The 27,904-nt window shown below is 41.5% G+C and overlaps 1 protein-coding gene across 1 annotated transcript; it reads left to right on the top strand.

The window, feature by feature from the left end:
• The first annotated feature begins 895 nt into the window (after positions 1–895).
• RCL1 (RNA terminal phosphate cyclase like 1) lies at positions 896–15,522 on the top strand. The gene is made up of 9 exons (XM_053466084.1): positions 896–1,158; positions 2,553–2,624; positions 7,968–8,143; positions 8,410–8,484; positions 8,581–8,705; positions 9,735–9,860; positions 11,312–11,468; positions 13,963–14,066; positions 15,073–15,522. The coding sequence occupies exons 1-9, from the start codon at positions 1,023–1,025 to the stop codon at positions 15,218–15,220; spliced, it is 1,119 nt and encodes a 372-aa protein (XP_053322059.1). The 5' UTR covers positions 896–1,022; the 3' UTR covers positions 15,221–15,522.
• The last annotated feature ends 12,382 nt before the right edge of the window (positions 15,523–27,904 follow it).

Raw genomic sequence — 27,904 nt, 5'->3', positions numbered from 1 at the left:
GGCAACAAATATATAATAAAAAAGAAAAATGTAAAAAATAATTAAAAACTATAAACACATGCCCAAATAAACCGTTACCTCTACCACTAGAAATACAATAGAAAAAAAATCCTCTCTACTCCCAAACTCTTAAATGTAAGAGATGGAGACGGCCTTCAAATGTCTGCTGTACTAGACAGCCTTTAAACAAAGCCCGGGACAGAGTTGCAGAACCCAGATCACTGCTCATGGATGTTTCATCCTTAATGGGACTCGTCAGCTACATGGGGTCTAAAAAGTGATCATTGTTACATTGTTAAGCTAATGTGCACACACCTACCCAGAATCCCTTGCAGTTGTGGCTGCGCTACAAGATTTCTATGGGAACAGCATCTCTTCTGGCTTGTCTTCATGTTAAGTGGAGGGGTTTTCCATCACCTGTACCCCACCATAACTAATGTTGTGTGAGTTTTCAAAATAAAACCCTACTTGTAATGGAAAAAACAATGTCTGGCAGTGATTTTCATTATCAAAGCAAAACGGCAAAAAAACTCCTTAAACATCCTTCAGTTTTTAAGCTTAGGTGGGTTTCTTGGGAAGCTCCCAGAAATTGCCCCCTAAAAACTTACACCCTACTCAACCGATGGCTAAATAATCTGTTAAGTGGGCTAGCAACAATTATGGTTACCGTACTTCACTTGTATAAAACCTATATTTAAAGTATTTGGTTTTCTTTGAAATGCAACTTTTTCGACGAGGCCCTAATTAACTGAAAAGAAAAACTAAACTAAATCCCACCGTGGTAAACCTGTTGTATGTTTTGGTAGTTAAGTAATGTTGTCAATAAAGATTGAGAGCAAAAAAAAACAAGCACGCCTTTCCTCTTCGTTTCCACTCCTCCCTTTTCGCATGACCTCCGAACCTGCAGGCTGAATGTTCCATCCGACTTCCCGTTCCAAACCACGTGTGCTGCTTGTGTGTTGCTCTCTGGCAGCTGCTGTTGATCTGGGTCCAAGAAGAGGCTTTTTCCGAGCGGCAGAGGCATGGCAAGCCACGGGCACTGCCTCACCTTCGAGGGCTGTAACTTCTTCAGGCAGAGGATCGTTTTGTCCACCCTTAGCGGGAGGCCGGTAAAAATCCAGAAGATCCGAGTGAAAGACGAAAGCCCTGGGATTAGGGGTAATGTGGATTCGTATATAATGGCAGTCGTTTATGGGGGGTGCTGCTTGCTCACCGAGCCCGTACACGGTATTTGGTGTCGTGCTATTATACCTCATATACTGATCGGTCTTGATTAACATAATCTACTACGGCAGATACGGCACACCCCTTTAATCTGCCTGTTGCTTGTGTTAAAGTAATTGCAGTAGATACGCATTCCAAACAAATTGCTCTTATGCTGCAGGTTTTTATTTGCATGACTTACTGTGTGCTATTAAATGTAAATGTGTGGGCTCCCTCCACAATGTATCTGCCATTATTGTTATTTGTAGTTTTAATATAGCGCCATCATATTCTGTAGCGCAGTACAATGGATTTTGATCCGTGCATTGAGTTACAGGAAAATAATATATGTTGACATTTGATTTGTTACCTTTTTCGGGGGGGAAAAAAAGGAAAAACATGAGCCGTCACAAGCCGCACCAGTTGGCAGCTGGCGAGATTGCAGTGTTTGTCCCTTCATGTGCATTTGGTTATTTTTAATCGGCTGTTGGCTATCATGCTTCTCATTCCGTAGAAGTTCATCGTGCAGATGAGGAGGGGTGTTCATCGCAAGGGGTTTAATTAACGTTCTGCTTTTGACGTGTTGGACACAGGATGCCGTGAAGTGCTCTGATTTTAGGAACCGTCGACTGGTCCCAAATTTTGACAGTCAATATTTTAGTGCGACATTAATGGCTTCTGTGTAAATAAGGCACACACGAATTTAAAATACACAGAGGAATGTTTATTTAGACAGTTCAAGCAACGTTTGTTACCCTCTAGGTGTTATCTTTAAGATGGCGATTTAGCAATCGTCAGTAATCGCCAACGTGTAATAATTTGAAACACCAGTTTTATATTTAATTTCTACACTTTCCATGATGAAAAGGGGATATATGCCATCTGTATGTCATCTTGTTATGTTATATACTAATTATGTCCTTTCTACCCTTTGTACAGCACTGTGGAATCTTATGGCGCTATATAAAATAATAGTTGTTCTATACCCTTGGAATTGTATCATCATCATTTATAAAATATCACTATATTTCACAGTAAGATAACAATGTATACACTTGTTTCATGTAGTGCTGTGGATGTTTTTTTTTTTGAAGATCCATAAAGAATAACTTTAATAAATTAGCTCTGGATGAAACAGTGTCTCTTGGATATACCTTCTGTAGTGTTTTATGATCATGCTGGAACAAACATTTGAAGCCTGCGCTGAATAATTCTTCATTTGCACCTGCCATAAATAGCTTGTGAATGTCCATAGCTGTGTTTTTTATGGCACCTCGGGGTATTTTAATAAAATATTGATAGCGTGCCCTTTGCTGATAATATTTATTCGACTTGTCACATCATTACAGACTTCGAAGCAAGCTTTATCAGACTGATGGACAAAATCACCAATGGGACAAAGATAGAAATCAATGAAACTGGTAAGTGATTTTTTTTTTAAAAGTCCAGTCTTTGCAGGTGTAATGATACATTGTTTACTTTAAAGTTTTCTTAATCTGCAGGCCTGATCTGGCCTTCCAGCATTTGCTTGCGTTCCACTATTAGTCCCACCCCACTATGTTCTTCCAAAAGGCTCGTGCAGGAACTATCAACCACACCCAGGATTCTGATGCCTTGGTGCTTGTTACGGAGCCGTTTGCAGATTTGGCTTGGAATTCGTGCCTTTCCTCCTTTCTTTGTGTTTTCGTGCAGTAGGAGTTCTTTCCCGTTTAGAGTCACGTAGATTAGCCGTATGACAGATAGAAGTCTTGGCTACTTTCCTCCCTGATTGCTGCAGTATGTTATGCCAGTCTGGTACATTATTGTAACAATCAAGTGTTTTGCATATTAAATCATTCATTTGCTGGGTGAAGCTGTAGCTCCATGGCTGCCATGCACCACCCTCTCAGAGATCTGACTTTCACTCCGGTGGAAGTTGTATTGGAAGGGTCTTGACCCGCTGAAATTCTCTTGCGAGGTGGCAGAGAGTAAAGCACATATTTCACAAACACATCTGCAAACTGAGAAGCTGGATACAGGGAAAGAGGGCAGAATCCCTCAATGCATTGGTAAATGGGGAAAGTGCTCATTTAGAGGGGACACTCGCCTCTCAAATGCATGAACCTTCAATAGAAATAATGCTTACAATTATTTATCATTTGTATTTTTTGCCAAGAACTGTCATCTGAGCAGGTTCTGATAGGTTGTTGATATATAAACTGATGCTAAAAGCTTTTAAAGGTCTTTTTTTAAAAAAAAAAAAAACTTCAGAGGAAAGAATATGATTGAGTGCTAGGAGTGCAGTTATATTTGCCTAATTGGAACACCACCTGTAAATGAGCATGTAGTTCAGCTTCTGTAAGATCTCCTAGTTTTTTTTTTGTTTTAAGGGACATTCTCTCTAAACAAGAGTGTATGTTAACCTACTCTGTGAGCACTTTATAATGTGCATTTTTCCAAAAAATGAATAAAGATAAATAAAAGTAAAGCACTTACCTGCCAGAAGAGGCTGCGTGGCAGCAGCGGCTGCCCTCCACAGTAGTCCATAATTCTTGCCACTGGTTGGCAGGAAAGTATTCCAGTGCTGGAGGTGAGTACATTAAATGCCGCTAGAGATTTGACGCGTCATTCAAACTATGTTACACGAAGACCTTTATGAAAGATGCACAAATACCAGTTACTTAACTTTTTCATTTGCAATTGGTGCTAAGGTGCCAATCTGATTGGGCGATTGTGATCTCTCTCCCCGCCAATCCATGGAGGAGGGTTAGAGGAGATCTTTTGTTGGTTTCTTCAAATGGCCTACCTGTTCTCATGTATAGTTGAAATGTCCAAATTGGGCCCAAAGTGTCGATATTTTGTGTGGCCACCACAATATTTTTTGTGGATGTTAGAGACCTTGCGCTCTCCCATCTTCCGTTTGAGGATGCCCCGCAGATGCTCAATAGGGTTTAGGTCTGGAGATAGGCTTGGCCAGTCCATCATCTTTACCCTTGGCTTCTTTAACAAGGCAGTGGTCATCTTGGAGGTGTGTTTGGGGTCGTTATCATGTTGGAATACTGCTCTGCGGCCCAGTCTCCGAAGGGAGGGGATCATGATCTGCTTCAGTATGTCCCAGTACATGTTGGCATTCATGGTTCCCTCAATGAACTGTAGCTCCCCAGTGCCAGCAGCACTCATGCAGACCCAGACCATGACACTCCCACAACCATGCTTGACTATAGGCTAGACATACTTGTCTTTGTACTCCTGGTTGCCGCCACACACATGCTTGACGCTATCTGAACCAAACAAGTTTCTTGGTCTCATCAGGCCACAGGACATGGTTCCAGTAATCCATGTCCTGAGTCTGCTTGTCTTCAGCAAACCGTCTGCGGGCTTCCTTGTGCACCATCTTTAGTAGAGACTTCCTTCTGGGACGACGGCCATGCAGACCAATTTGTTGCAGTGTCCGGCGTATGGTCTGAGCACTGACAGGCTGACCCCCCCCCACCCCTTCAACCTCTGCATCAGTGATAGCAGCAGTCGTACATCTATTTCCCAAAGACAGCGTCACGTGCACTCAACTTTTTGTCGACCATGAGGTGCCATGTTGAACTTCCAGTGACCAGAATGTGAGAGTGATAACACCAAATGTAACACTCCTGCTCCCCATTCACACCTGAGACCTTGTAACACTAACAAGTCACATGACACCAGGGAGGGGAAATGCCTAATTGGGCCCAATTTGGACATTTCCACTTAGCGCTATACTCGCTTTTGTTGCCAAAGTTTAGACATTAATGGCTGTGTGTTGCATTATTTTGAGGGGACAGCAAATTTATACTGTTATATAGGCTGTACACTCACTACGTTACGTTGTAGCAGATGTTCTCACATGAAAAGATATAATATTTACAAAAATGTCAGGGGTGTACTTACCGTATTTGCTCGATTATAAGACGAGGTTTTTTTTAGAGCAAATGCTCTGAAAAATACCCCTCGTCTTCTAATCGGGGTCGTCTTCTAATCAGACCTCAAATAGAGGTCTGATTATGAGACTAAGATCCAGATCCCCCGCACCGCTGCAGGGGACCTGGATCCTCCTGTCTCCCCCCCCCCATTTAACACCCCCCCCCCACACACACTTACCGGTGCTTCCTGCTGTATTGCCGGGGCAGCGGGTTGACGTCTACGCGATCCGCGTAGACAACGTCCGCTGCAGCCGGAAGCAAGTGTGGTTAGCAGCGGGGGTTGTCTGCGTCCGTCGCGCAGACCTTCCCCGATTGTCAGAGATCAGAGTTCCCCGCACCGGTGCGGGGAACTCTGATCTCTGACAGCCGAGGAAGGTAATATGCCTTTTAACCCCCTAAATGCCAGAGTGGCATATAGGGGTATAAGGCATTTCTGGAGGCAGAGTGCTCTATACAATGCCTTTTAACTCCCTTAATGCCTCCTGGAATGCCTTATACCTCCCTATATGCCACTCTGCCCCATAATATGCATTTTAACCCCCTAAATGCCAGAATGGGATATAGGGGTATAAGGCATTTCTGGAGGCAGAGTGGCACATAGGGGGTCAAAAGGCATACCATGGGGCACAGTGTCATATAGAGGGTTAAAAGGCATATCATGGGCCACAGTGCCATATTGGTGTGGCAAGCCTGGGGGCAGATGTGCGTAACTGGGGGACAGGTTGGAAAATACAAGGAAATAAAAAGGAAATATTTTTCTCAATCATAGCTTTTATTAAAAAAAATAGCTTACATGAATTAACATTTACTGGTAAAACTTTTTTCCTTTAGGGTCGTCTTATATTCAGGCTTCTTCTTTTTTTCCCTAAGTTAATATTCAGATTTTGGGGGGTCGTCTTATAATCGAGCAAATACGGTACTTTTGTGAGATACTGTAAGTCAAATTCTGCCTTACAGTGGAATGTCCTACTGATTGCCAGGTACATCTCTTTGCTCTGCGTGGTCGAAGGTCTGTAGTGTCAATAAGCAAATGATATCTAGAGCCCATCAAATCACTGCATGTAGGGACATTTTGTTGGATAATGTGACAGTATAATGCTTTTTTCTAACCTTTGCTCCGGAGTTGATCTTTATAAATATGGCGCTAGTTTTACCCATTGTCTTTTTGCCTGTTATTCATCTATAATTTGTTAAGGGATTCTACCTTCTGATTCTTATAGATAAATTGGCACCAACAGCGTTTCGTTTTAATGTGCTTTTTGTTTGTCAATCAGTGCAATTGTTTTGGCAATAGTTGAAGATCACATCATGAAGGTTGGAAGCAACCTGTGGCAAAGCCAGCGTTATGTTATTAATTTTTCTGTCCTGAAGTTTTCTCCCCCCACCCTTACAATGGCTGCCTGACCCAATCCACAACAATCAGCACTTTAAAGGAAAATTACCGCAATCATATGCACTTTAAAACATACGATAGCTCAAATTTTACTTTAAATTTACATGTGGTCCCTGTTGCAAATGCATGGAGTATTCCGGAGAATGCATTTGCACATGCAGCTAATCGCATGCACAAATGGAAATCAGGGTTTTGTTAGACCCTGTTTCATATAAGTCTGTTTTGGACCAGGCTGCATATGCGCATCTGACAAGCAGGGATGTATTCTGGATTTTACAAAGATTGCCAGACTGACACTCAATGGTTATAGGCTTTGGTGATGCACCCAGAAAACAAATATCAAGGGATTTTCAAAATGAAATGGCTAAATTTAGCACTTGTTTGTATAATCGAGAAGGGAACAGTTATTTTTAATCTGGCACATATGCAATTCACAGTACACTACGCCTAGGGTTCCGTATAATCTAGTCTTCTACGTCTTCATAAGCTGTTGGAGTCTTTAGTCAAAGTTAATACCTTTTTCTTTTTTTATTTTTTTTTTGTTTTTTAGGGATGAGAACTTTTTTTATTAAAAAATAAGTAACATGCAAAATTGAAGAAAAATAAATCCATAACAATATTTATATATATATATATATATATATCAACATATGATAGCAATCACACTCCCATCATGCCAAGGCATACTCAAATTCCAGCATGTACTGGCTGACCTAGCATGATAGGAGTGTGATTGCTGATAACCCACTTTTATATATAATTGCTAACACACCAAAATTGGACAGAAAAATTTCAATAACAATATTTATATATATATAATTGCTAACAGCAATCACACTACTATCATGCCCAGGCAGCCAATACATGCTGGAACCTGGGCATGATAGGAGTGTGATTACAGCCTCCCTATGCCATGCTATCACACACACATTCATTCACTCATTCATATACTCGCACTCATTCCCTTAATCACAAATACTTGCTGGTGAGAAATTTGATACTTTTTTTCCTTTTTTTTTTTTTTTTTTTTTTTTTTTTTACAATGGATATAAAATATATAAGAATTGTATTGCTTTCTTGTGTTTTTTTTTGTTGTCTATTCCTATTAACACCTTTGTTGGCTTGTAGCTATGCTTTGGTTATGAAATGCTTATTAATCCCAGTTTGAAACAATTACTGTTCCTTTTACAGTCTTGCTCATGTGCAAAATAAATATTTATATATATACAGTTGTTGAAAGTTTGCCTTAGATTATTTGCATTGGTTTATGCCTCACGTAATTCTGCTATAACTGTCATGCCCTGGGGGTGTTGCATAGTTTATCTATTGCATAGTGGTAAGTGTACACAAAAGGAATGAGTGTTTTTGCTTTGGGAGCATTAAAGGAAAAAGATGGGTTGCCAATCCTGGTTTTTTTTGTACATCCGTGTGTTCCTTAGGCACATCCTTGTACTACCAGCCTGGCCTCCTCTATGGTGGGACGCTCGAACATGACTGTAACATCCAACGCTCCATTGGGTACTACTTGGAGAGTCTGCTCTCTCTTGCTCCTTTTATGAAGAACCCATTAAGAATAACACTACGTGGAGTCACAAATGATCAAGTGGACCCTTCAGTGAGTATCTGGGTTTTCTTGAAACATAAATCGCAAATAAGATGCTTACAATTAAGCATGATTTCCCATCAAAATGAAACTACTATAATTAAATTATATTGAAAGTAAGCCTAAACTAACACTAAGGGGTGGGGTAATCTCAATTTGCTGTCCCCAAAATACTTATTTGGCCTACGTTTATAAAATAGTTACACTAATCTTAAAAGCATTATCTATTTTCAGAAAGGGTAAAAATACTTTCTATTGTGCTTTATTTCTTTTTCTAGGTGGATACATTAAAAGCGACAGCCATTCCTCTACTGAAAAAGTTTGGTGTTGATGGTGAACACTTTGAATTGAAGGTAAGACCCAGCAGTCTTGCAGTATTTTAATGTGTGTACATGTGTTCTTTCCAGCAAGTGCCAGTGAAATATCACTAAGCCCTTTTTATCTTCCAGGTAGTTAAGAGAGGTATGCCTCCAGGTGGAGGAGGCGAGGTCTTGTTTTTTTGTCCAGTCAAAAAAGTTCTAAGGCCTGTTCATCTGACTGATCCTGGAAAAATAAAGCGCATCCGAGGTATAGCGTATCCTTTTGCTTGCTCTTTCCCCTTCTAGTGCTGGCTTGCACAGGGGTTCCAATGGATCTAACGAGACCCCTGTACATTTACAGAAAATACTCCTATTGATTTCAATAGGAGCGCTGTCCTGCCAATGATGGGCTGCTTTGAAAACTGGGGCGATATTGTACAATGGTGTCCTGTAGTGTTTTCCCAAGGTAATTGTGCTTTTTTAAAATTATTTACATATTAACAATATATATTTTTTAAACTACTTAAAGTGTATTGGGCACTGGAGTGTTCCTTTTAAGGAACAGTTATAAATACACTGTTAATTTACTTGGCAGTGCTGAGAGTTCACACACTGTCCTGAAGCAACCATTGAGTTTTTTTTTGTTTTTTTTTTCTCTTGCTGTTTAGTGAAAAAAGACTTAGGTTCTTGATGATAATAATAAAAAAAAAAAAAAGAAAAAGACATGTCACTGTTTTCTAGTCGGTCCCTTGCCACTCCTTCTGGCTAGGTTCATGCAGTCTAACCCTTGCCAGGATGGCAGAAATCCGTAAACACGCTTTGTCATCTGATATGATTTATATCCTAGCCCAAGAACTACATTGCAGACTAAGTAAACTCCACTAGTCTTCAAGTAAATATAGGAGTGATCAGTAAACCTTTTGTAGGCTAGAATACAAAAAGTCATGACGATCACGTATTCCCTGCAGGAAATCTTTGATACAGTGTCTTGTAATGCTGCTAGATAAAAACATGTATTCTGCGTAAGACCTCGATAAGATTAAGAAGTGTCTGGTTTCTGATTGGTATTCATGTGAAACCGTCCAGTTCCTTTTCACAAGGCGTCCACAAAAAGCCCTGGTACCTTTGAATAAAACTGTCCGAAACATAGTCCAAGATCTTCATGTTGTCTACTCAATGTGTGGGGCCAATATGGCAATATCCATTTTTGTGTGATCCAATTTATTTACCCTTTGCCGTTATATGTTAGAATCTTATCCTGTATTATGGTGATATGAAGCTGTTCCTTGACTCAAACCTCGCAGGTACTCGGTCCGAGTTTCTCCACAAATTGGTAATAGAATAGTGGAGTCTGCAAGAAGCGTCTTGAATCGATTTCTCCCAGACATTTATATCTACACAGATCATTTAAAGGGGGCAAATTCAGGGAAGTAAGTATTCTACAAAAAACGGGGGATTCTTTAAATGACCAACATGTTATATCCTCTGATTGCATCACAGAATCGATTTAATAGAATACGTCTTAAATTGATGGATTAGCATTGCCAGCCCATCGAAGGGAGATGTAGTACCACCTGCTGGCCAAAAACAAACTTTGAAGTGCTGGAGTCTAATGTTCTATACAGTCTCAAATATAAAGAATACGCGTTAAATTTTTCCAGCGTCTGTTCTTCTGCCTAAACGTCTTGGCGTGGGCTTTGATTGAAGCCCTGAAATCAAAGAGCTTTCTGTGTGGTATGTACGTGTTGGAGCCCATGTGAATCTTGTGCCAGCCAGAATTGGATCTAGCTTGTAGTGAGAACCACATCTCCTGCCAAGTGCATCTTTTCTAATGTCAATACCCGGGGATGCTAAAGGAGAGCGAATATGTCGAGGTCATTCTTGTGAATTCTTATGCATTTGGATTCAAAGGAAGCACCCTTCCACGCCATTGTAAGCAAATAGTATGAGATCGGGCGAGCTATTTATATGGTAGTTTTGGCTCCCTGAGGCTTCCCTGCAGTAAAATAGTCCCTTTAAAAAGAGACACCTTCACAATTAGAATACTTGACAAACACAAAGCACAAGGTATCAGCAGTGTCAATATTTATATTTAGTTACACTGTATACTGTGACTGTGCTGTGTGACCGAAAGACTAAAAGAGAAGCGCGTGTTCAGCCACAAAGTGCTCCGGCAAGGCATGTGATGAGTTGCTGTAGGGACACAATCCATAAATTGCATTACCTATACATTATGAAGGTCTCAGTCTAGCAAGTCCCCATGAATAGTTAACACCTCTTCATGAAAATAGCAGCCTAAAAATCTATAGCAACCGATGGCAAATAACGAACCGTGCAGTCGTTATGGATAATGTGGTGTTTCCCGGAGCACAGGACTGCCTCACGTTGTGGGAACTGACGCATACAGTAAAGAAAAAATCCAAGGCTTTTTGGAATGATATAATCTTAGAATGGATAAATGTAGAGAAATAAATGTTTTCATGTAAGTGCAGCTTGCCCATCAGATCACCATTTAGTGAATAATCCCTATAGATTATAGCATTTCATCCATCTTTTTTTTTTTTTTTTTGCCCGAGAACTCACACTTTCTTTATTTGTTTTGTACCAAACATGTTAAAAACAAACATTTAAAAGTTCACAATAAAAAAAATCCTGCATCCTTGGTCACTAAACCCATCTCAGGGCATCCACTTCTGCAGCTGGAAACTATATAAATCAAGGAGGCATTAAGCTTACCAAATGCAGACATCACTTTGATCTTTTCTGATTGAGCAGTACCTTTAGACGAGGGGTAATCATTTATAGCACTTGCACCGGATGTGCATGTCTGGATTAAAAAATAATTGTCTTTTTTTTTTTATTTATTTTTTTTAACCTTCAGATCTCCGGGGTTTGGTCTGTCTCTTGTGGCAGAAACCAATGAAGGCTGTTTTCTGAGTGCTGAAGTCTCATCCAAGCCCCAGGGCCAGGGTAGCACTGTGCTTCCTGAAGATCTGGGAAAGGAATGTGCAAAACTTCTCCTGGAAGAAATCTATAGAGTAAGGCTCTTACCGTTTTACACAGACATCGTTAATTGCGTGCTTCCATTGTAGAAGTTGGTGATCTAGACGGCCAGTCCCCAGAGATTTCCCATGACGTTTTACATAGTCAAATATATAGACCTCTTGTGATTGGTAACTACTAAACACAATTAAAGTAAATGTCTGGTGGGGAGCACCTCTGGTCCTTGGATGGATCCAAGCAGCACTGCCGCTCCCATTACGCAGACACCTTATGGAGTGATTAAAGGGGACGTGACAGTTCCTTTAACTGTCGTTCTCTTGGCCTCCCCATGACGCCGGGAGATGGAAAGCAGCAGCAATCGATCTTTCACGTGTTTAGCTGTCAGATAGGGATCGTTATGTTATTGATATGTGGGCAGTGTTGTGTTACAGGTTGGAAACCTAAACTGAATGTTGCTTGTGTATAACTAGTACACGTTACATTTGTTTAGCAGGATCGGTGGGTTTAGAAGCAGTTTTAGTGTTGCTCCTCAGTTTCGCACAGAGGCAGAGGAGTGTCTAGATCAGGCTCCGAATATATCTGTGTTGCACAATCTTCTTTGTACTGACTGTGCTTGGACACCGGCCCCGATTCTTGTTCCAGAACATGGCCTGTAGATACGTTTGCCAGCATTAAAGAAGAAAAAAAAATTGTTTTTTTTTTCTGGCTTTATCATTCCAGTGTGTTGAGAAAAATTTTGAAACCTGGCGGTAATATGTTATATCACATGATTTTTAACAAAACAAAAAGGTAAAGTGGGACTTTCTGTTTTAGCAAAACATTAGAAGCGTATGTTAGGCTTTGAGACAACAGATGTGTTTGGCGTTTCCATAACGCCGAAAGATCTTCAGCATTACCTGTTGGATGGCGGTAATGAAAGGGGATTACGGGAAAACAAATGCAGTTTATTGGTAAGTCTCTGGCCAACCTAAGTAAATGACCTGTAGGTCCCTGGCAGAGGTTCTGTAACTGATGCTGTGCCACAGTTTCATCGCTTCTTTACATAATTACTAGTTTGTCTGAAAATGACTTACTTATTCAGTGCACCGTGTTTTTCATATTAGAAATTAAGATATAGCTAAATATATAATCTCATTCACCACTTTGTACAAATTTTGATTTCGATTGGGTTAATTTTCTGCTTTTGTGGATTTTTGTGCTCGTGAAATGGTAACTAAATGTAGCCTTATAAAAGATTAGGATTACTAGAATCGAATGTTTCACTGGCTATGGTCAGAGATGATATACCAATGTATTGTATTCCTTCAAGTGCCGGTGAAATCTGGTTGGAAGTATGAGTGCTGCTCGAGTGTACTCGTTAAGGTAATCCTCCTTGAATTATTTCAATCTCTGTGGGTGTAGTGTGCTTAACTGCTTAGTTATTGCACAAAGCTCAGCTGTCCAAAGTCTCGAGTTAGGACTGGGACTGGGGGCCAGTATTGGCAAGCTCACTGCTATGCCGACTGTTCATCAGGCTCAGCAGTAAAAGTGCCAATGTTTCCATTTTCACCGAATAAGGAATAATAATGTGCATTAACACTTAAAACGCTAGATGGGATTTCCTAAGGCATCCTTGGAAAAACTCAGTTGAAGTTTTGTTTTTTTGTTTTTGTCTGCGTGGTGTCACCTCTGCATGTATTTGGTTTCAGTTAATAAATACCATTACGGCAGTTTGCCCAGAAAGCGATAGGGTACTAACAGAGAGGTGACACAGTGAGGGTTTTTAACTGTGGGACAGGGCTGGAGGTGGTACGCTTTATCTTTTCCAGCATGGAAATGGTGATTTGGTAAAACCAAGGTAAGGATTTTTTATTTTGGTAAAACAGAATTAGAATTGGATCACTTCTGCTTAATGATTGCGACTGCAGTAGCTTTGCCAACTGGTGAAGATGTCTGTTTTGAAGAGCTTGCAATCTAATGCTCATTAAAATTAATCCTGTGTGAAAACCATGGTTTGACATTGAATCATCCATCAGAACAGGTTTGTGTGTCTCTGGTCTTTGAGGATGGCAAGGAGGCCAGGAATTCTGTGTAGATTAATATCTGTGCTCAGATTGGGATATGTGTTCCTATCAAAGGAAATGGGGAGCAGGGGCAGTTGGTTTTAAAGTTGGGGACATACAGGCTAACATAATGCACGTGTAGGAAATAACAAAATGGAATTTCTTTTCATGACAGACCTTTTAATTCTCACCAGGGGAGACAAAAGGCGCATAGATGGGGGAACACTAGATCAAATATATGGAGCAGAAAGTTATATTTAAATGTTAGTCCTTCTGTGACATGTTCCTCCATGTATACTACTATGATGTGTCTGTGCTATTGTCTTACAAGCCGTGTTTGTGCGTGTTATGAGGTAGGGATGGCATATCCCATGTTACAGCGCTATGGAATTTGTAGCGCTATATACTACAACAACAACAACAACAACAATAATAATAATAATGTACCTTTGGCAACGTTTACTCAATCATGTATCTGTGATCATAGGGAGGTTGTGTGGATTCAACGAATCAGAGCTTGGCCCTACTCCTCATGACCCTTGGGCAGCAGGATGTTTCTAAAGTTCTACTTGGACCTTTGTCTTCATATACGTAAGTGATATCATTTTTATTATCATTGATTTGTGTTTTTTTTTTTGTTTTGTTTTGTTTTTTTAACACTGCAGATCTTGTTGTCGTGCTCATATGGTTGGTCTCTGAGGTAGTTTGTGCCTTGGAACAGAAGCTCTGAATGGATTCTGAACTGCCCTTTTTCGGTTATCATGGTACCGGTGCTGTGTATGTAAAAGGTACAGTACTGTGATAACTGAAGAATGGTGGTGCCATCAAGAGGTTGACACCATATGGTATCATTTACCAATCTTTCTCCAGCTCGTTGGAAAAGGCAGTGAGCGAGTTCAATGGATGCGTCAGATCCATTTATCTGATAATTTGTGATCGCTTGTTCCTTGATTATGATAAAAATGTGGGTGCATTAGACCAATGACGTGTGTAACATATCTATACATCGCTAGTACTCAGCCTTAGAAATATATATATAATTTATATACTACATGAAAATGTGATCTTATAATCAATAATTATAATAAGTCTTCCAAAGTGATAAAACATACAACATGTTGGACAGTTATTCATAGAGAGGGCTTCCTGGTTTAATCAGTAACTTTAAAGATGCATTGTGGATTTAGGGGGATATATATATATATATATATTTCTTTTTTTTTTTTCTTTTTTTTTACATGATTAACAAATGCTTGTTTTAGAAAACATTTGGGATGTATACATATTTGCTGTTAGCCACTGTATTGTCAGTGGTCGCAGGGCACATTGAGTAAGTCTACGCATTCCCTAAATACAAATACAACAACGCAGCATTTTTTTGCGTTTTGTCATAGTCTGAATTAATTGCTTAATGCTTTCACGCATAACCACTGAAGTAATTGCAGATTTTGCATATATGTTATATATATATATAGTGTGTGTTACAGAAGCCAGAATTCTGAAATGGGTACATTGTGAGTATCTCTCTCAGGGTGAGAAAAAGAGTGCCATTTTGCTTGGGCTGCGTAATTTAACTGTTCTGTTTTTTGTTTGGCAGGATTGAGTTTTTGCGCCATTTGAGGAGTTTTTTCCAGATCATGTTTAAGATTGAAAGCAAAGCATTTGAAGAGCGTAAAGGAGCAGAGAAAGTACTTCTGACCTGTGTTGGTGTTGGATTTTCCAACCTTAGCAAGACTGTAAAATAACATCCTTCAAAGGAAGAAGTCACTTTGAGGCTATTTTGGAGCAGTTTAATTCCATGGAACTGTTGGTGCCACCATGATCAGTTATGTATAGATCGAGCCTAGACTGTGGATGCTCTGTATCTTTGGTATCTGGATGCTGAAGCTTACAGAAACTAGAATATTTTTATGAATATGCGTTTTAGCAATTTCATGTGAAAACTCAATTCCAGAATTGTCATCAACGTTCATTTCCCTTTCTAAAATCATTCATGGTCATAAGTTTGTTTTTTAATGAAACCTTGTTATAGTCTCTGTGTATTTTTTTTGTCTTGGTGCTTATTGAAAATACATCCCTTTTTTTTGGTAGCAGGATTGGTGTGAACAAAAAGCTTGGTCAGTGGGAAATCCAAAATAAGACACTGGATATCAACAATAGAGGAAAGTATCCTGCGACACCAACAACAAGGGTCTCCAACTGGTTGGCAAGCTAGTGGTATCTATTGAGCCCACCCTGCTAGTGACACCACCCTCCTTCTATATAAATCTTTGCAACAGTGCACCCAACACAGCGTGTTATTTGCAATGACAGAATGTTAGCTGCTACTTCATGAGTGTGATGGGGAGTCTGTAGGATGGGCATAATGTTGTACTGGAATGCACAAAGTAACTGTTTCTGTAGTTGGGGTCACCGGCTCACAATATACATGAAAGCGCAGCTCCAATAAAGTTGTGTAAGCCTGTGCTATAGCCAGGGGAGGGTTAATGCTCACTCTCATACTCAAGCAAACTGTTGTTGTACTTCCAGCCAGCCACTTGGCACACTCCTCCTGCCGTTGACCAACTGGCAAGCCTGACTAGTTCAGAGAAGCAAAGTTAAGTAGTTTGGTAGGCTGGTATTTATGTATCGGACCCCATCGGCTACATAGAGGCTTTATATAGAAAATGACTTTGATTTCCATATTAATATTCCATCACAAAGAGCTTATGGTTTCCACTTGCTTAGACTATCAAATGGTAAATCCACAGTACTAAGGAAACCAAGACCTTTCAGCAAGCAATAATATTCTCAGTAAAGCAGCCCAACCACCCCCCTCCCTGAAATTTCTTAATTGCTGTAAAAACAACAACAGTTGGAGATTTTAGGATTTCCATCTCTGTTTATAGTGAAATGAAGCAGTGACTCTCATGTTTTTCTTAGGTTGTGTGTGTGATTAAATACAATTTGTATAATACATTTAAAAACTTAGGGCTAGCCTTCACCTACTTGATACCTTTGCAGAAGCGCAGAAATCAACGTACCCCTGCACAGTGCTTTCAGCTGTCCTATTCTAAAGCCCAACACAAAGAATAAACATACTGGTTGCTCAATTATATTTGAAAGTCTACCCTTCACCAATACATTCAGTAAACTGTATAAGGAATAAGACCACCTCTCCGAAACAAGCATCGACTGTTCGGAGTATTTAATTATTCTGTCCATTAGGGAGCATATAGAGAAACTGTTACATAGCTTACCATAGATTCGTGCAGTATTTGGAAGATTCACAAACAGCGTTTTCCTACATGTGACTGGATCCGTATGCAGATAATATCAGAAAGCCTCTAGAAACCCCTTTCCCAAATAATAATCAATCTTACAAAAAACTAAAATAAACAGCCGCTCATGCAAAAAGGGTAAAACCTTAAAGACTTTTTGTATGCATTTTTTTTCTTATAACTTTTATTCAAAGAGGATATGACACATATAGAGTACCCATGACGGCGTGTAAATACAATATACATGTATCAGTATCATATAAGGCGCACAAGTCACAATTGCAAAAGCACCTCAACATAAACTATCGTATCAACAAATTGGGGGAGAGCGAGGCTGAAAAAGTCGCTCCAGGGGGGAGGAAAAGGAAAAAAAATGAAATACATTAATGAATAAATAGGTGAGCTTGCTGGACCCCAGCCCTGTCACACCCCCACACGACCCTTTCCTGACCTCAGCACGAGTAGGTTGGAACTAGAGGACTGCACTGGGAGGCGGGTCCCGCGGGCGGTCTTGCTGGGGCTGCGGGCGGGAGCGGGCGGTCAGGCACTGTACCTGCGGGTCCCGGTAATCCCGCGCAGTCCCGCAAGGCTGCCTTCTTGCTGCTCCCTTACGGTGTCTCCTAGCTTGCTCCGCCCAGGAACAAAACGGAGTCACGTGATGTGACGTCACTTCCTGTGACTCCGCCTTCCTGGGCGGAGCAAGAGAAGAGACGCCGTGAGGGAACAACTCGAGGGCAGCCGCGCGGGACTGCGCGGGAAATCAGGTAAGGAGGCGGGATTGGCCACAAATGTGGCGGGAGCGGCACACCCACATTGCGGGAGCGGGCGGGAGCGGGATTAAAAAAGTAGTCCAGCGCAGGGCTCTAGTTGGAACCCTTTTTACGCATAAGACCCTCACAGAGCCTTGAGTCAAAACCAGCCAGTCGAATGAAATGTGGTGTAGAGGGACATCTTAATGGAATCATCCATAACAGCTATTAATGTGGACCACTTTTGGAAGAAGAACTTAGCCTTCACTTCCCTGTGTATTGCTGCTTCTAACCAGTCCATATAAAAGATGAAATTCAACCGATTTATGGCCGTCTCAAGAAGTGGTGGGCTGGACGGTTTCCATTGGGCCAGAATGACTGCTGATATTGTTATTAAAAGTGTTTTCTCTCTGGCTGTGAAGGATCTAATGCGTGGAGGAGGCAGAATACCAAAAAGAGCCCACTCCACTGTTAAGTGAAATTTAACACCCAACACCATGAGTATATATTGATGAATTTCTCTCCAATACATGGACAAGCACAGAGACCATGAAAAAGATTCGCGTCTTGCACTTTTTATTTAAAACATTTAGAACTATCCCCCGACCCTGCAGCTGCATAAAGCTTCGGAGTCATATATACTTGAGATAAAATTTTAAAAAACATCTCACTATATGAACGGGACACCAAAAGTTTTGAATTTAAAACTGTAGCTTCGACCAGTGTGTCCAGCTCTATATCTGGGAGATCTTCCAAGCGGGTAAGCCCCTGTCTAAGAGGGCCCCATATGATAACGTAATTTGTCCATAAAGAAAAGACATCGTGAGAGGGCCCGTTGAATTACGGAGTGTCATTTTATCAAGGGGATTGTCATGATCCCTAGGTGTCTGACAATAAAAACTGTGAAGTTGCAGATAATGCAGTGGATGTATGAAAAGGGAACTTCTCTAAGAAGCGTTCCCTGGTGAGTACACGAGTCGTGTCTGGGTAAAGGAAGTCATCAACAAGCCCTTCAGCCTCTAGTCTCTTAAAAATAAGGTCCGATTTACCTTGTTGGAATCTGGGGTTCTAGAGAGGAGAAACTCCAATCCTAAACACCTTAGCACGTCCACGCCCTGTGTGTATAGTATAGTAGCGGATTTGAACTTAAGTCAGCCGGCCACAAGTGTTTAGACAGATGCAGGAGGGAGGTCAATCTTATATATCAGGAGAAAGCTGCTGCTCCAGCCCAGTATTGGCGAAACGATTCCTATCCAAGATCCAGTCCTACGCGTATTGTATACATTTTAAAAGTTCATGTAAAAGCAAACCTGGCCATAGCACTCCAATAATCTCAAACGGCTTCAGCGTTTCCTATGCTAGTATCAAGGTAAGTGTTCTATATGAAAACACCTGTAATATTTAAGGGGATAGACTCAATCATCTAATTAAAATACCTGCCTGGCCTGTTATATATTAAAACAACATGGACCGGTTTTATTCCTGCTGTATGTAATGGATTAAGCTCTAGGATCCAGAAAGCCTCTCTAATAATTGTCTTTCTATATCCACCTCTGTTAAACAGAGGAATTACTTCTTGTCCTACAAATCTAAAGGAAGAAGGGGACCCCTGTCCCATTATAATGCACTGCCATTGTGTTTAACCTTTAACTATCTGTACCCAGACTAGATTCTCTATTCCAGGTAGCTGACTTGTGTTGGTAAATATGATCTCTCAAACGTTGTGTAGTGCAGCCTATATAGAACTTTGCATGTGAGCATGTATACAACATACTCCATTGCACAAGAGAAAACTGTTTAATAAAAATGTTCCCTTCTATTATATGGTTAACATTAGGGCTGAAACAACTAATCGATAAAATCGATAATAATCGATTATGAAAATCGTTGGCAACGAATTTCATCATCGATTAATCGGATCGATTTTTATCGATTACAAAAAGAGGTTTTTTCAGAGCAAATGCTCTGAAAAACCCCTCTCCTTATATAATCCGACCTCAAACAGAGATCGGATTATAACACCGGAATCCAGATCCCCCGCTACGCTGCAGGGGACCTGGATTCCCCTCACTGTCGGCCGGTCTCTCACTTCCGTCTCTCACTTCCGTCTCTCTCTTCCTCCCATCTGCCTCCTCCCCCCTCCCATACGTCACTCTGCCTCTCTACCCGGCACCGTTACTGACAGGAACTTTCCCTGCAGCTTCATAGAAGCCTCAGTGTAAGTGAAGGTGAGTAACGGAGTCTGTCTGTGCGATGCAAACCCCCACCGGCTAACAGAGAATCATCCTCTCTGATAGCCGGTGAGGGTCAGCATCGCACAGACAGACTCCGTTACTGCCCTTCACTTACACTGTGGCTTCTATGAAGCTGCAGGGAAAGTTCCTGTCAGTAACGGTGCCGGGTAGAGAGGCAGAGCGGTGTATGGGAGGGGGGAGGAGTCAGAGGAGTGTATGGGAGCCACCCTCCAATACACCACCTTGGCTCCTCCCCCTCTTATACGCCACTCTGCCTCTCTACCCGGCTCCCTGGTGTCTTGTCAGAAACGGAGGTTCACAGGAGGCAGAGTGGAGTATGGGAGGGGGGAGGAGGCAAAGTGATGTATGGGAGGGGGAGGAGCCAAAGTGATGTATGGGAGGGGGAGGAGGCAGAGTAGAGTATGGGAGGGGGAGGAGCCAAAGTGATGTATGGGAGGGGAGGAGGCAGAGTGGTATATGGGAGGGGGAGGAGGCAAAGTGATGTATGGGAGGGGAGGAGGCAAAGTGATGTATGGGAGGGGAGGAGCCAAAGTGATGTATGGGCGGGGGAGGAGGCAGAGTGGTGTATGGGAGGGGGAGGAGGCAGAGTGGTGTATGGGAGGGGGAGGAGCCAGAGTGGTGTATGGGAGGGGGAGGAGCCAGAGTGGTGTATGGGAGGGGGAGGAGCCAGAGTGGTGTATGGGTGAGTTATAGTGGTGTATGGGGGTTATTATGAATTTTTAGGGCATATAGGGGGTATAAGGCATATGGATATTAGGCATATCAGGGGGGCATAAACATATCTGGGGGTAAAAGGTATATCAGGGGGCTCAGTGGCATATAGGGGGTATAAGACATCGATATTAGGCATATCAGGGGGCATAAAACAAATCTGGGGGTAAAAGATATATCAGGGGGCTCAGTTGCATATCACTGGCATATAAGGAGTATAAGGCATATCAGGGGGCACAGTGGCATATCAGGGGGCACAGTGGAATCTGGCATATAAGAGGTATAAGGCATATATGGGGGCAGAGTGGCAAGCTGGGGGTCAGATGTGCATAACTGGGGGCAGTTTGGTAAATAAAATTAAACAAGGCTTTTTTCTCAGTTTTTATTAAATATGAAAAATAGTTAACATATGAATTAATATTTACTAATAACTTTGTATTAAAACCTAGTTTGAGAAACACTGTGTTTGGGTTCTTGTAGCTTTTATTATTATGTCAGTAAAATAAGAAGGTGAATAGAGAGAGGCCATTGCAATAAAGAGATGAAAGTGTAAATTGTACGTTTTGTATTGCAATTTTTCTTCAATTTAAAATAATGTATTTTTTTTATCCGATTAATCGACAAAATAATCGGCCAACTAATCGATTATTAAAATAATCGTTAGTTGCAGCCCTAGTTAACATTTCTTGTATTCTGGCACTGCTTACAGTGGCTATATTTAAAACTGCCTTTGATCTGTCTGTGTTTTCCCTTTGCAAGTAATGTCACTGTGAATATTGGGCAAGTGATTATACACACTGATTGCTGAATGTACCGTAAATCAGCAATTTTGGCTTAAGTTTAATAGGTGCCAATGGCTTTTAACAATTTTCCCCACTCTTGATGCTATGGGAGATGCTGTATGCTCGCTGTTAGTCAGCTACAGTATTAGACTGGCCCTAAATTGAGCCATGGGATCTAACAAGATCCATCTGCCTCCATGAGCAGAAGGCACTGCCATTAATTTCAGTGGGAGAGGTTTTCGTGCCAGTGATTGGCAACCTGAAGCTAACAAAACCGGGAAAACCAAGAGGGAGCTCTAGAGCCACAGCATTTTAGGATGATTTACTACGGGATGTATGTAACTCATAGTCAAGTACTCCCAAAGTGGTGGGTTTCCCAAGGCTAACTCAAAGGTAATAGACTGGATGGGCCAAATGGTTCTTATCTGCCGCCAAATTCTATGTTTCTATGTTACTGTTCTGTGATGGACCTGGGTGTAATTATTTCTTAGGACTTAAAGGTAAGCAGGCAATGTAACAAAATTGTGGAAAAGGCAAGCAGGATGCTGGGTTGTATAAAATGTTGTGGGAAAACTATTTGCCCCTACCCTATTTTTTTTGTCACATTGAAATGTTTCAGATCATCTAATAGAAATAAAAACAATGTGAGTAAATGCAAAATGCAGCTTTATTTTTCTTCTTTTCATTTATTGAAACCATGTGAAAAAGTAACTGGCCCTAAACCTAATAACTGGTTGTGCCACCCTTGTCAGCAACAACTCCAAACAAACATTTTTTGCGGTAACTGGCAATGAGTCTTTTACATTGCTGCGGAGGAATTTTTCCACACTATTCTTGGCAGAATTCTTTAAGTTCAGCCACAGTGGAAGGTTTTCAAGCATGAACTGCCTTTTTAAGGCCATGCCACAGCACCTCAATGGGATTAAAGGCAGGACATTGACTAGGCTATTCTAAAACATTGTGTGTCTTTTCAGTCATGCAGAGGTGAACTTGCATGTGTGCTTTGGATCGATCCTGCTACATAACCCAACTGCGCTTGAGTTTAGGTCACAAGCTGACGGCCATATATACTCTTTCAGGATTTTCTGGTAGAGAGAATTCATGGTTCCATCAGGAAAGAAGCCCCAGGCCATCACACTACCACCAGCGTGTTTGACTGTTGGTGTGATGTTCTTATTGTGGAATGTTATGTTAGCCAGCTGTAACGGGACCAACATCTTCCAATAAGTCCCACTTTTGACTCACCAGTCCACAGAATACTATCCCAAAAGTCTTAGGGTCATCAAGATCTGTTTTGTGAGATGAGTCTTTGTGTTCTTTTTGTGAATGAATGGTTGTAAGAAAACAGAGACCTGTCAACAGGTAATAATAATCTGAATTATAATAATCTGAATGAAGTCACATGTAGAATATGAATGTTTTAGGTCCAGATTGTGTGATTTTGAGATTTTGCCCATTCCTCTTGAAATTCGACAATTATAAAAAAAAAAAAAAAAAAAAAAACCTTCAGACTCGGGGACATACCCTGAGAATTCCCAGCAATGGTCATAAGGGTATCAAGCAGAGGTTCATGGAAATAACGTGTTTTCAAAAATGTGTGAATGTAAATCCTGTATTCCTTAGTTTGTGTGTAAATATTTTTATATTTATAATCCTAGGTCCACCTCTGTCTGTATAGCGTTATAATCCTAGGTCCACCTCTGTCTGTATAGCGTTATAATCCTAGGTCCACCTCTGTCTGTATAGCGTTATAATCCTAGGTCCACCTCTGTCTGTATAGCGTTATAATCCTAGGTCCACCTCTGTCTGTATAGCGTATAGTTGCCAGCCCTCACCTACTAGTGAACTTTGAAGAATCACAGAATTTAACGCACCCACATACAGTGCGTAAAGTGCAGAAAAACCTGAAATTAAAAGGAATGTTTTCAGAACATGGATACCAAAATCAGAATAAAATTTTTTTCTATGGGTTCAAATACCTTCAGTTACCCTTTCACATCCAATTATTATTTTATTGTTTTCTACTTGTTTTTCTTATTCTCTAATACAAATTCTAGTAAAATTCTAAAGCATTTGGTTTAGACATTAAATTAAATGACTCTTGTCCTTAACTCCCTGACATAAAACACATGCAATAAAAATGGTGCCTATTTTTCTTTTTGTTTTAATACTGAAAAATCTTAATTTTTGTTTAATGGAAATTTACAATATATGTTTAATAACACACCCTAGAGTTCAATCAAATCTTAGGGTAGAGCAACCCCACATGCCACACATGTTCTTCATTAATGTTGTCCACAGAAGATTAGATTAGATTTCATATGGCTATCCCATGCATGTTTAATGAAGACCTCCGATCCTGCTCATTTGCAATGCACATGGCAACCGCTGCTGTGCTTCGGGATTTTCTGTAATATCCTGGCGCACAACACTGAAGCCGCGCCCACCGCCTTCCGCGCTCACTGCACCGGAAGGAGACAGAAGAAGAAGAGCCAAGAGGAAGAACGAAGAGGAGGAGGAAAAGGAGCTGTAGCTGGAAAAGTGACAGAGGAAAGGTAGGAAAACATTCAGTGAGAGTGAATGTTTGTGAATAAGTGTGTGTGTGATAGCATGGATGTGTAAGTGTGGGGGGGTAGCATGGCATATGGAGGCTGTAATCTCACTTCTACCATACCCAGATTCCCAGGTTCCAGCAGGATCGGAGGTCTGCATTAACAGACCTCCCGCTCCCTTGATTGACTTTAAGCCTGTTAGAGGGGGATCCTTGATCTCCCCAACCGATCCTGCTCCTCTAACCCCCTGCTAGGTACGCTACTGTATATATATATATATATATATATATATATATATATGTTATTTCAATGTTTCTGTCCAATTTTGGTGTGTTAATAAAAGTGTGGGATTTTTCTTTTTTTAAAGCTGGGCAGTCGTTTTCGGTTTCGGCCAAGTGAATGCTGAATTTTCCGACCAGAATTTTCATTTCCGTGCATCCCTAAGCGAGACACTGAAGGGGTAAGCCTACACCACATCAATGTTTGGCTTAGTATATAGTGATAGGGGTTATGCTGCATTATTGTCAATATCTGGCTTAATGTATAGTGATAGGTGTTATGCTGTACCACCGTCAATGTCTGCCTTAGTATATAAGGATAACCGTTATGCCGTAACCCTGTCAATATGTGCCTCAGTATATTATGACTATGACTATGCAGTTTTAAAGTGTGTGTGTGGGGTGCCACATACAGGATCCATCCCAGGTGCCAAATACTCTAGGTACGCCCTTGATGGACTCCTTCTAGAGATGTACGGGCCAGTGCCATGTACTATACCAGGAAGGCAGTGTGTGAGAAGCAGGGTTTAGGATTTTTAGAGCATTTTAGAGACCTCCATGCATATGTTTGCAGAAAGCGCTCTCATTGATATCAGTGTGTGTGGCGGCGCTTTCCTGCCACTGATTGGTTTCTTTGGGTAAGCAATCAGCAACACAAGACGTAAGACCATAAAGGACGTGCCCCAGTAGCTCTGGACATGCAACTTCTCCATAAGGTAAATTAATTATTTACTTTAGTAAATGCATATGAAAGTACTTTAATATGCATTATTTAGCGAGACACTTGCCTGCGTCACTGGAGTGTCCCTTTGAATTCCCCTATAACTGGGTGAAAGCCATGGCTGAAAGATTTTAATGTGGTTGCTGCTCGCGGAAGAAAAAAGTAACATAAAATGTGTATTTATTGAAATTCATTGTAACCACATGCCCTCCAGGTGCTCCCAATTTATTTGTTTTGATGTATGATTTTGGCATTTTAAGTAAGCTAAATATAGCAATATGGTGAGTGAATCCACCCTGTGCTTTATTACTAATGTACTAGAAGAATGAATGAGCGCCTCCTCCCAGTAATAATGCTAAAGAGTTCCCGACTGTGGATATTGAAACATTTACATCCCTAATGCAATAGATGAAATCCTTATTACAGTTAAAAATAGTTCTATGATCAAATCACTGTCCATTCATATTCTTCAGGGACTGGTTAAGGGAAACCTGCCATAGTAGCTGAGAAATCAAGTAAAAGGGCAACTATTAAAAAAATAAACGCATTATATATTGTAGATGACCATAAAATGCACTAATTGAGTTTATTTCAAAATAAGTGTTTAAGGCAGCAGAATGAGGAATCCTATCTACGGCGTACTTTTGATGATGTTAGTATGATGGTGGATTCCTATCGCGATGGGCAATAAAATGACTTGTGAGTATAACTGTATAAGTGCGTTTTTGCACTTTCACCATTTGTTACATGCTTTCTCTTTCTTGTTCTGTCATCTCTGTTCATCCACTAAATAATGAGGTAATGTTAGGTGAACATTTTCTCACCAATCTGCAAGTGATGTCTACTTAGACAACAAAATCTGACCAATAAATGCAAGTTTTCAAGTATTGTTGAGTTGTGCCTTGTGTCAATAAAATCAGTTCTCAGTTTCATTCTGAGAGGGAAATCTATTCAGCGAATGAATGGCTTACATGTTTTCTTGTATTTAGAGAAAGAGATTTGTGACAGCTATATTTCTTTATGTTTTAAACTAATTAAATACATAAAGTAGCATGGTGACAGTAAACCTTAAGTGCTAAAAAAGCAAGTTATCCATGGCTGTTTACATACACAGGACAATAGCTGGTCCAATATGAAGGCTAGGATAACAATGTCTCCTGCTCAAATGGATGTATAGAAATGAGCAGTAGTGGGCTTTGGAGCGCTGTCTACTTGCACCTCCCGACACACAGGTGTAAATCTGGTGTGATACATTACCTATCTGTAGGTGGCAGCAGCATCCCACATCAGGTTACAGGAAATCTTTGGAACTGAAGAAAACAAGTACTAGAAGCTGCCTATTGTTGAAGAAAATCGTCTAATATATCATGAGGACCATATATATTTGCAGTGATCTACAATGCTTATGGTAGATGTAAGCAATGAAATGCTAGTGGTTGGATTTGAAGAAGGCAGTTTAGTGGGATGATTAGAAACCAGTAAGATGACTAGAAAACTGTTTTGTTACACTTGTAGCAGGCCCACCAAAGTCCCCCTAACTCTGCAGTATAGGGCTCTTTCACTTAACCTGTGAGTTGCGCCTCTTTCATCTTCCCAGGAACAATTTTAGCAATATTCTCAGGGGGAGACGTGAAAAAACAGGTTCTTTGGAATTTCCAGCCTATATGATCCATCCATTAAAGATTTTATCATATCAAGAGGGTGTTTACCAAACCTAAATACTTGCAGCACAACACTGACATAAATATACAATATCTAACACAATGTAAGATATGAGTTATTCTTGTTATTTGCGTCAGATGTATGAACAAGGATCTGGACACCATCAATGAAATGAGTGATGACATTAGCCTATTTCCTTCTCATTGAACATATGGTAAAGTCAGGGCCCTCTTGTAGGCCCTGGGCAAAGCAATGCCCCTCCACTCCCCTCCCCACAAAAATACACAATCGACACATACTCTATATACACATTCACTGCCCTTACACATATACACATACATTGCTCTTACACATGCCTGCCCATACACTGCCCTTACAAACGCTTGTGCATACACACTAGTGCTGAAACAACGAATCGATAAAATCGATAATAATCGATAACGGAAATCGTTGTCGACGATTTCCGTTATCGATTAATCGAGTGATCGATTCGTTGTTGGAGCACTCGGCTCCTTTTACTTACCTCCGCGAGCGTTCCCCGCTTCTGCTACACGCTCTGCAGTCTCCGCCTTCTAGCTACGTGACGGATGTGACGCGTTCCGGAGGTAAGTATTCTTCATGTCTATGTGCACAGATCGCACAGAGCCACTCGCACAGAGCGGTTCGCTCTGTGCGAGTGGCTCCATTCGCACAGAGCGGTTCGCTCTGTGCGAGTGGCTCCATTCGCACAGAGCGGTTCGCTCTGTGCGAATGGAGCCACTCGCACAGAGCGAACCGCTCTGTGCGAATGGAGCCACTCGCACAGAGCGAACCGCTCTGTGCGAATGGAGCCACTCGCACAGAGCGGTTCGCTCTGTGCGAGTGGCTCCATTCGCACAGAGCGGTTCGCTCTGTGCGAGTGGCTCCATTCGCACAGAGCGGTTCGCGGGGGTGGGGGTCCACGGTGGGGTGGGGGTGGGGTTTCAGGGGATGCAGGGTGTGAGTGTGGGTGCAGGGCAGAGTGGGGGTGGGGGTGCAGGGCAGAGTGGGGGTGGGGGGTGCAGGGCAGGAGACTGGGTGCAGGGCAGAGTGGGGGTGGGGATGCAGGGTGTGAGTGTGGGTGCAGGGCAGAGTGGGAGACTGGGTGCAGGGCAGAGTGGGGGTGGGGATGCAGGGCAGGGTGTGAGTGTGGGTGCAGGGCAGAGTGGGTGCAGGGCAGAGTGGGTGCAGGGCAGAGTGTGAGTGTGGGGGCAGGGCTGGGTGCAGGGCAGAGTTGGAGACTGGGTGCAGGGGCACAGTGCAAAGTGCTGGGTGCAAAGTGCCAGTGCTGGGTACAAAGTGCCAGGGCTGGCTGCAAAGTGCCAGGGCTGGGTGCAAAGTGCAAAGTGCTGGTGCAAAGTGCTGAGTGCTGTGTACAAAGTGCTTGCTGGGTGCAAAGTGCCAGGGCTGGGGCAAAGTGCTGGGTGCAAAGTGCCAGGGC

The sequence above is a fragment of the Spea bombifrons genome, chromosome 1 (genome assembly GCF_027358695.1).
Source record: "Spea bombifrons isolate aSpeBom1 chromosome 1, aSpeBom1.2.pri, whole genome shotgun sequence".
Lineage (NCBI taxonomy): Eukaryota > Metazoa > Chordata > Amphibia > Anura > Pelobatidae > Spea > Spea bombifrons.
The sequence above is the reverse complement of the archived record's forward strand: the minus strand, read 5'-3'. Positions and strand labels throughout refer to the sequence as shown.

Excerpts from the sequence above, each read along its gene's own strand:
- RCL1 (XM_053466084.1), top strand. The coding sequence starts at position 1,023 with ATGGCAAGCCACGGGCACTGCCTCACCTTCGAGGGCTGTAACTTCTTC. Across the intron at positions 1,159-2,552 it reads CGAAAGCCCTGGGATTAGGG|ACTTCGAAGCAAGCTTTATC; the intron begins GTAATGTGGATT and ends ACATCATTACAG. Across the intron at positions 9,861-11,311 it reads AAGGGGGCAAATTCAGGGAA|ATCTCCGGGGTTTGGTCTGT; the intron begins GTAAGTATTCTA and ends TTTAACCTTCAG.